At 53.4% G+C, this 9,392-nt stretch overlaps 1 protein-coding gene across 1 annotated transcript in view; it reads right to left on the bottom strand.

Moving 5' to 3' along the window:
- Positions 1 to 449: 449 nt before the first annotated feature.
- SLCO2A1 (solute carrier organic anion transporter family member 2A1) overlaps positions 450 to 9,392 on the bottom strand; it is a 29,554-nt gene continuing 20,611 nt past the window's right edge. The window contains exons 6-14 of the mRNA XM_083847776.1: positions 7,651 to 7,784; positions 6,814 to 6,895; positions 5,941 to 6,105; positions 5,402 to 5,591; positions 3,095 to 3,254; positions 2,229 to 2,398; positions 1,598 to 1,662; positions 1,321 to 1,441; positions 450 to 1,198 (exon numbers count right to left, since the gene is read on the bottom strand). Coding sequence (XP_083703902.1) covers positions 1,078 to 1,198; positions 1,321 to 1,441; positions 1,598 to 1,662; positions 2,229 to 2,398; positions 3,095 to 3,254; positions 5,402 to 5,591; positions 5,941 to 6,105; positions 6,814 to 6,895; positions 7,651 to 7,784 — 1,208 coding nt within the window. The 3' untranslated portion in view covers positions 450 to 1,077. The remainder of the gene's footprint in view (positions 1,199 to 1,320; positions 1,442 to 1,597; positions 1,663 to 2,228; positions 2,399 to 3,094; positions 3,255 to 5,401; positions 5,592 to 5,940; positions 6,106 to 6,813; positions 6,896 to 7,650; positions 7,785 to 9,392) is intronic.

Below are 9,392 nucleotides of genomic sequence, written 5' to 3'. Positions count from 1 at the left end.
TGGGAAAAACAAACAAACAAACAAACAGGATTCTGTTTTGCACGTGTGACAAGTTCATGTGGTTTGGTGGCAGTAAAGCCCAGGAGTGCCCTGCCTTGATCTCACGCAGCAGGGAGTGAGCATCCCCCAAGGTTCCCTACTGTGCTGAAGCCCCCATCTTGGCTCCATCTCTCCTCGTCCCTGCCCTTTGGCAGTCTCATGACCAAAGGTAGCTTCCCCGCTTCCAGCCCAGCTCCATCCCCCATGGTGGCTTCATCTCCTATGCCCAGCTCCATTCCCCCATCCCAGCTCCATTTCCTGTCCCAGCTCCATCCCCTGTCCTGGCTCCACTGCAGTTCCCCTTCACCAAGTCCCAGCTCCACCCCATCATCTTGGCAGCAGCTGAGTGCCATCCCTTGCCTGTCCCTGGGGATGGCTCTGGGCAGGGTGGGGGCGATCAACAAACCACTGCAGTTGGAAAAGTGACCTTTATTAAAAAACAAAACCAAACCAAACAAAACACAACACAATAACCAAACCCACCCCCAAAATGTTCTGTAGTAGACCGCAAGTGACGTCTTTTCACAATGCGTGTGCGTGTCCACGCTGACCTGTGCAAGAGGGGTGGGCAGGGGCAGACAGGGAAGCCCCCAGGACTTGGCAACCATTCACCCTGCTCCTGTCCTTGCCAGGGGGAATCACCTGGCTGGAAAAGTCACAGTGGAGCAGGGCCAGGACTACTGCTGACATCTCTGGGTATACAGGATAGGGCTGCGCTCCAGTCCCATCTACCTCCTGCTCCCTGGGGAGCCTGAAGCGATGGGTGAGACTTGGATCAAGAGCCTGGGAGGAGCTGTTTCACGATGTGTCCCAGGTCGGCAGCCAAGATGGGACTGGCGAGGACCAGCCCTTGCCGGGAGCACAGAGATGCCATTGCCACGGGCTGGTCACCGGCTGCCGTGTGTGTCGTGAGAGGAGTTCAGAGCTGCTATCGTGAAGTTGCTCCCTTACAAAACAACAAAAAACCCCACCAAAACTCCCCAAAAGACATGGTAGTAGTGGTGAGGACGGGAGGTGCAGAGTCAGTCCTTGGGTGGGCTACACCAGTCCCGCTGCCTTCTCCTGTACATTGTACTCCTTGCTTCTCTTCACTTTCCAGCCGATGAGGGCGAGGAGCACGGTGCCCACCACTTTGTACCCCACCTGCAGCCCCAGGTATCTGTTAAGAGAAGAAGATGGAGATGTCCTATCCGGAGGTGGCCCCCCAGCTGTGCGTGGAGCAGTGCCAGCTTGAGGGACTGTTCCGTGGCAACCCCAGGTACCGGGGCTGGGGACAGGTACCTGTTGCGTAGGAAGTCATTGTTGTAGTAGGCGCAGAAGCGGCGCTGAGAGCACTGTTTCTGCCAGTAGATGCAGGAGGAGTCGATGAGGGCACCAAACATGGCCGGAGCCGGCAACCAGGCTTTGGAGAGGAGGGAACCGAGTTAGGCTGCCTGCGCTGCCTTGCTTGTGTGCTTTACTCTCTGTCCCCGTGGAGATTCAACATCTCCTGGGGCTCCAGCAAGCCTCTGAGCACCTTGCTGCCCTCCCTCAGTCTCATTAGGAGATGGACACTCACCTAGCAGCCTCATTAGCAAGAACTGAACTCCAATGGCAAATGACTTCTCCTCCTGGTTCACCACCCTGCAGGGGAGAAGCCACAGGAGGTCAGAGCTGGTGGCAGTGGTGGCTCAGCTCTCCTGGTTTCGCTGCCAGGTTTAGCCATGAAGCCAGTTCCTCCTCAGTTCCTCCATCTGGGGAGGGGGAGCGGAGGCACCCTGGGGTGGTGGGGTGAGCTCAGGTTTGCACCAGGGAGGTCTGCTGGGAAACTGGGGGGGGGAGCAGGGGGTGTGGGTTGAAAATTCAAGGTGATGAAGCATAGTGTTTTGTTTTTAAGGAATGCTCTGCTTTGTTCTCCCAGTACATCAAACTCAAGGAACAGCCTTGCTGAAATAGGAAACACTCTGGTTTTTAGGAAATTGCCCTGATTTCCAGGGGTGGTGGAGGAGAGTGGGGGGGTCTCTCTGCAGGAGCACTCAAAGCATTAAAACAAGGGGGTTCCCGCTTCCTGCAGACACTGATCGGCAAGTTTCTGATGAGCAGAGAAACCTGCAAAACTTGGTCAGTTGGTGAAAAAGCACCCTTCTCCTTCTCAGACATTTACGCAGCTCAAACATATTACTCTGCAGGCCCCCCTGTCCATTGCTCACCGTAAAACCATCATGTAGAGGGGGTTGTGGGACAGGCAGGCTACCAGGGCGGCGAAGGAGATGAGGAAGATGGCAGGAAGGAGCATGTGGGAGCAACTGAGGGGACAGGAGCCGGTCTTGGCGGAGGACAGCCCATTCCCGGCAGAGATCTGGGAACAGTTCCTGTAGGTCTGTTGGAAACATTTTAAGAAAAACAACAAAAACACGTAAAACTCCCAAAGTCAAGCAATGCACCAGACCACATCACTTTGCATAAGAGCGATGAGAGCATCAGCTTTGATTTTAAGGCATGGCCACAGCATCCTGTTGAGCATCCCGGCCTCCTGCAAGGGGACGTGCCGCTGTTTCCCATTTGTCCCAGCAGACGGCCAGGGCTTTCCAGCCATTCCAGGGCTTTCCAGCCATTCCCTGAGCAGGGCCGCCCTGCTCAATGGGAAGGTTGGCACAACTGCTGCTCTGAGCACCGAGGAATGCTCAGTGTGAACATCACATGCCTGCAGGCACTGGACTTTTTGCTCTAATTGGAGGTGTTTTATGGGCGACTTGTTCGGAATGTTAAATTGTTAGGAAAATGGCATGCTGGCAGTGCTCGTGCTCTCCAGCCAGCCCTTTAACAGCGAAAGGGAAGTTGGTCTTCTCCATCACAACTTTTCAGGAGTCCAGCCCTCCAGGTAGACACAGAGCTCCCTCCAAACAACTCTACCACATTACTACGTCCAAGTTCCTACAACATTGCAGTAGCCTCTGCTGTGACCAGCAAGCAAAGTGCACTCCACCTTGCCAAAACTGAAACCTGGAAACGCTCTGGATCTTGGCATGGACACAATGGCTTGGCTTGGTGGCCACGCTCCCGTACCACTACTCACCACCTGTTTGGGAGCAGAGGAATTAGTGCTGCTGTTGGTGCAGCCAGCAAAGCAGGGTGAGATGTACTCCACATTGTTTTCCCCGCACACCGGGTGAAAGATGTGCTCGGAGCAGTGGCACCCACTCGGCGCCTTAACCTGTGGCTGGGAACTCGATGTTCTGCCAAAAAGGAGAAAATAAATAAAAATAAATAAAATGAAGAAATAGGACAGGAGGAAAAACAAAACAAAACAAAAAAACATCTCCTCAGACCTCTTACTAGCTAACCAGTTTCCCTGTTCCTATGTGCGCTGGGAGGCTGCCAGCAGCAGGCTGGCCTTGTGCCAGATCCTGATCCCCTGCAGGTACCTCTGCAGTGTACAGTGAACTTAGCAGTCCATAATTATGTTATGTCTGCAAACAAGTGCTCACATTTTTTTTTAATTTTTTTTTCCCCCCAGCTGAAAACTAATCAGCAAATGCCTGGAGAAATGCTTTCTGGGCTTCATCCAAAACCACGCAAACAGATGTGCAAGGAGCCTCAGCTGGAAACGCCATCCAGATAGCAACTGGAAGCGGGCTCACTTCCAAACAAACCTGATGACAGTGTGAAAGGCAAGAGGACAAACTAAATTATCTGTTCTGTCTTGCCTCCCGGCCCCAGGGGTTTCACCTGCTGGAGCGGCACGGTCTGCCTGACCCTTCCTTGGGGATGGTGGGCATAGTCACCTAACTCCCAGCAAGCTGGAGCTCAAGGGGAGAGGGGGTTTCATGCTTAAGCATTGCTGCTGTTGCAAGGGGGGGGGATGTTTCTGCCGTGATACGAGGCCACAGCTACAAGTGGTCAGAGCAGCCTGCATGCTGAACTGGACTCTTGCAGGTGTTGCAGATGGAGAGGTGTGTGGGGGGGGTGGAGTGGAGATGTCAAAGCTGGGACTATGAGAAGTGGAGAACCCAGCTGTTGTCGGGAAGTGAGCCTCTAGCAAAGTCCCTGATGAGAAGGAAGGGTCTGCTTGGATGCGACGCCCAAGGAGACAACCCCCTCGGGTGTGTTAGGCAACAGTTTTGTGTTCCTAACTCCTTTCCAGCCAGCACAAGGCAGCTGCTGCAAGTGGGAGCACGGACAACTCCATCACAGGCTTTCCCAAGCAGCCCCGTGCCACTCGTGGACTGACTCTCCCTGTGTAGACACCAGCATCTCTGCAATTTCAGGAGCTGCTAGAGGTTGAAGGATCCACCTCAAGCTCCCCAAACCCTACAGCCTCGTCTCTCCCATCCCATGTGCTACAGAGGACTGCAGAAAAAGCAAGGGCTGAGCTAGGTCTGTGAGCTAAGGACACTGGCTGTAAATGTGAGACAAATCCCTGCCTTCCTCCAGCCTCCTTTTTTTCATGCAAGCCCCTCCACCAGCTCCCCATTCCACCTGCAAACCCCGTAAGCACTGGTGTGTCCCAGAGGGGCTGACGCTGGCAGCAAGAGGTGAGTGCTGTGAGGCCAAGGTGCCTTCCAAAATTTAGCACATGTAGCACCTGATCCTGAGCTGAGGGTTCAAAGCCTTGCTCGCTCACAAAAAGCTGGGATGCCAGTGCCTCGGCGGATTTTTGTATGCTCCTGAATTAACAGTATATGCCGGTGTACTGTTAATTAGCAGTATACACACTGTTACATTAACAGCACACACCTCAGCGCAAAATAGAAACTTGCAGTTCATGTGTGAGTTTGTTTGCAGAGCACTGTTTTTTTTTGCTTCACTGTTGTTATTTGAGTGGTTTTTAAGTGCGCAAGGGGAGAAGTGCGGGAACTGCCCTGCCCCTCACCTCTCCACCATACCGTGAGACAGGAGGCTTATCTCTGGCAAAGGGAAACATGTCCGAAAGCCCCTTGCTGATATGCTGGCAGTGCATTGAGAAATGGCCTGTGTACAATGTACTTGACAGCAAGCCTGGGCTGGAGTCTAAACGTTGTTTCAGTAAGTAAAAAGATGTGGCGAGAGCCAGAAGTTTCCACCCAGGCAAGCAGAAAGGTGATGATGGAATGGAGTGTGCTCCTTGTGGACACGGTCACTAACACTTCTAATTTCCCCCTGGAAATACAGGGTTAGAATGAAAAAATATACCCTGTTTGTTTGGTACAGAACAATCAGGAATAAATGCCCTCCCAAACTTTCTGTGCTGCATAGTGCTTAGATCTCCTCCAGGCAGCAGGATTCAGGAGGAGGTGATGTCTACCACCTTTTGGCCTCCATCTACATGTATCCCACCCCACAGATAATCAGGTCAAGAGCTGGAGAAGGGAGGAATACAGAGCTGGAAACAACCCTGCGATACCTGGAGGGGTAGATGCCATCGATGTGCACCGTGGAGCAGCCCATGAAGAAAATGGGCAGGCAGATGAGGATGGAGAAAACGAGCACCACCACAGAGAACCGGGGGATGGCTCGGAGGGAGAAGGCAAAGCGTTTCATGACGATTCCTCCTAAGAGCATCCCGAGTGCTGCTGCAGGCAGGTTCACAGCTCCTGCAGAGGAACAAAGGCATCATCCAGGGGTCCTGCCTGCCAAGCTCCTCTCTGCTGGCAAGGGGTGGAAGTGGTGGCTTTGAGGCGCTCATGGTGGTTGGGAGAATCCACAGACTCCACTGTTATCCGGGACAGACCCAAACCCAAGGCAGTTGGCACCTATGAGACACTGCATCCTCAGGAGTCTGAAGATGCAACTTTGGTGTGAAATCACTTGCTTTTTGCCAGCTTCTTTCACCATCAGAGTGATCCAGACCTGCTTCAACTGTGTAGCAGGGCTGCACATTTCCAACAAGAGCTGTTCTGACCCTCAGGAGCAAGTGAACGAACATAGCCAGCCCCTGCTCACCTATGAGAAAGTTGGCATACGAGGAGGTGGCACCGTACTGCTTCTCGAGGAACTTGTTGAGGAAGGTGGCGAGACCTGCGATGACCGAGGAGAAGCTGCACTGAGCAAGCACTAGGAGGATGAAGAGGGGGTTGAGGAGCAGCTTGAGGAAGACCTTTGGGAATCCTGCAGGGAAACAGCAGGAGAAATGTATTTTAACAATGTGGTCCTGATATCAGCAATTCATACTGCCAAATATCCCACCTTCAGACTATTCCCAGTGGGCTAAACAGGGGATGTGTAAGAAGATGAGAAAATTGAAGGGGAGACACCCTGATTTGGCCGGGCAGCTGGCAGGACCATGGCCAAACTGCCCTGAGATGGGAGGATGAGGGCCAGCTCTGCCCACTGCCCTTCCTGCCATGCTTTCCAAACCCACAAGCCCCTGAGCACTTAGTAGCCCCAGTGCATTTATTTTTCTGAAGCAGGGGCCGTATCCCTGGGTGGCGCAAGCAGATGAAAGAGCAGGGATTGTATCCCCCTGCCCAGCCAGGACAACCCTGGCTGCCATCCATCAAAGCCCAGGGAAACAGAGAAGAGGGAGCTGACAGTCGCGGGAAGTGACTGCAGTGGCTGGGGAGGGAGGGAAGGGGTGAATTCAGCTGTAAAGAAGTCATTGTGGGCCTAAGAAAAGTCATTAAATGGTCCCTCAGCGCTGGTGACTTTTAGCAAGAGGGAGGCAGCGTCCAACCCCCAGTAGTCCTTAGGGAAGGACTCCGCAACCCTGGAGGTGCCTGAGCTGGCATCTCCACCCAGCGCAGTGGAGATAAGCATGAAAATGTGATGTGGTGGACCCTGCCCATTCACCCTCGCCTCTAAGTGCCAACACTTTACTCTTTATAAATTCCAGCAGGGAGGTTTCTTCGAGCCCTCTCTTCTCCATCTTCCTCAGCATGCCAGCCTCCGAGTTGGGGTCCTGGGAGGGGAGAGAAGAGCATCCTGCCTTGAGAGAGGAGCACAGGTGCCTGGTGAGCGCTGTCCCGGTGCGCAGCGAGTCCATCACAGACGCCTTTGACCCACTGCTAAGACCGATAGTTTTCCTGCCCATTGCAGCAGAGGAGTGAGTTACCTCCAAAAATCACTGCAGCCCTTGAGTAGAGCTGCAAGACAAATGCTTGGGGACTTTTTAAGAGCGTGGAAAACGTTGAAGCCTGATGAAAGGGAAGATATCACTTCTTAAATTCTGCAAAAAGTCTGGAAATGGAAGTTGGAGACAGGCCAGTTCTAGTCTGATGGGTCCTCAGACTGTAATCCTGAAATATTTGGGGTTTCATTTTGACCTTTAAAGAACTGATGATTACACAAGTTCCAAAAAAAAAAAAAAAACAAAACCAAAAAACTATTTTTTGAGGCTTAACTTGTGGGGCTTGGCTTTGAAAACACTGAAGTGGAATGTTTCAATAGCTTTCTACCTTTTTTATTTGTTTTAATGGGAAACTTTTCTCTGCCACATTTTTTTCCAAAGAAAAAAGCCCGTGTTTCAAACAGTGAGAGTGACCTTGCAGAAGGTGTTGCAGTGCAGTGTTGAGATATGGCCATTGGCAGCAGACAGGCGGAGAAGCAGGTCAGACAGCCCAGGAGGGTCAAGTCACCGAGAACAGATCCCTACCAAGGTGGACTGCATGCAGGAACCCCGAGAAGACATTGCCCTGCCCCAGGGTGGGGTCTTACCTCTCCTTTCAGCATGTACCGAGGGAAAAAGAAGTAGGGAATGGACGTAAGCACCAAGCAGCCGGAGGAGATCAGCAGCCCTAGCCACCAGGCCCCGATCCACCGCTGGTCCTTTGGTGTCAAGGCCACCGTTGCTGCAAGACACAAAGACTCATCATCAGAGCTTTGCCTCTACGTGTCTAATGGCGAAAGGGGCAAATACCCATGGCCATGCAAATATGGACCGGTAGAGCACAAAGACATGCGGGTGCACCCCAAGGGTCTCCTCGCTGGTGTGGCAAATGGAGGGACATGAGAGCTTGCACCAGCTCTCGTATCAAGATAAGCCCTGGGTGCGGGTCCCTCCACTCCATGGTCGACTGTGGTCGACTTCCTTCTCTTCCCGCAGCCAGAAGCCAACCCCACCAGCCCCCACCTAAACAACATGGAGCCTCCCCAGTGCCCACAGGATGCACGTAGTCAGCATTGAAGCATACTGATGGCACAGGTTCAGGTATTCCGGCCAGCTGGTGATTATGGGGCCCTGGCTCCATCCTCCTCTGCCCGGGCGCACAGTTGGGATTGGGCCACATTATCTGCTGGGGCTGCCCAGGTGAGATGGGGACCGGGAAAGGGCATAGCTGCTTTCCTGGAATCATCTCTCCCATTGTTCCAGGCTTGGTAACTCTCTACATGCAGAGCCCTGCGCTGGCAGAAGAGTATTTTTAATGATCGTGGTTTCCGAGTGGACAAAACTCCGGGTGCTCACACCCTTTGTCCGGAAAAAAGAGGAGACAAACACCGCTCCATCCCCGATGTGGACATCATCCGGCTGGGCCAGCATCGCTGGCGGGAGGTCGAAGGATTGCTTGGCTTGGCATGGCGAGCACATCTCCCCATCATCGGCACATCGTGGGTGGGAGAGGAACAACTGTCAGGAATAGTGCCGGGTGTGGCACGAGGGGTCCCACGCCCCACCGAAACAATCGCCCCGCTTCCCCAAACAGCACTGATCTGCTCCGGGCCTGGACGTCATCATGGAGCGACTGGGCACGGGATGCTAAATCGGTCTGCCGCCGCAGGGAGCGAGCCAAGGCTTTTTGCCGTTTCCTGCCTCAGGTTCATTTATTATTCTTATCAGGCACCAGACAAGAATGTCAGGCGGGCTCTGATCTCTCAGAGGAACACAGGAAAAGCCACATTAATGGTGGAGCTGGGGAGAATTCTTTAGTGATTAAGTTACCAGGAATAACAAGCACACGTCGCAGATAAAGAAAATAAGCCCTCCGGTGGCGCTGACCTGGTTCCATCTCTGTGGATGCTGGTGACGGGTGGTGGGGAGGAGGCTGAGCAGATTCGAGCCTCCCCATGCACGCGCAGGGCAATGGCTGCCCCATGGTTGTCTTCTCCCTCCCTGGATGCCTCAGATGTTCCTGCTCCTCTCCAGCACTGTGCCAGGGCAGTGCAGCGCTTCCTCAGCATGGAAGCGGTGGGCGGCAATGACCAACGCGGTGAGCTGGACATTGAGATGTCCACACTGCAGGACACTGCTCCCGTGGTGACCTCAGGTCCAGCTGTAGCCTTTCTCACAGGGAGATGGAGCAGAGAAGTGCACTTGGGCGGTCTATTCGAGGTCAGGGCTTTCCAGGAAAGCAGGTTTTGTGGGTCACCAGTGCAAGGCATGCGCTCCTGCCACCGGATCTCTCACAGCAGACTTCTGATTCACAGAGGGCTTTTAGGAAAACCATCCCTACTTGGTAAAT

Source organism: Anser anser (assembly GCF_964211835.1).
Source record: "Anser anser genome assembly, chromosome: 9".
NCBI lineage: Eukaryota > Metazoa > Chordata > Aves > Anseriformes > Anatidae > Anser > Anser anser.
This window is presented reverse-complemented; position numbering and strand designations above follow the sequence as displayed.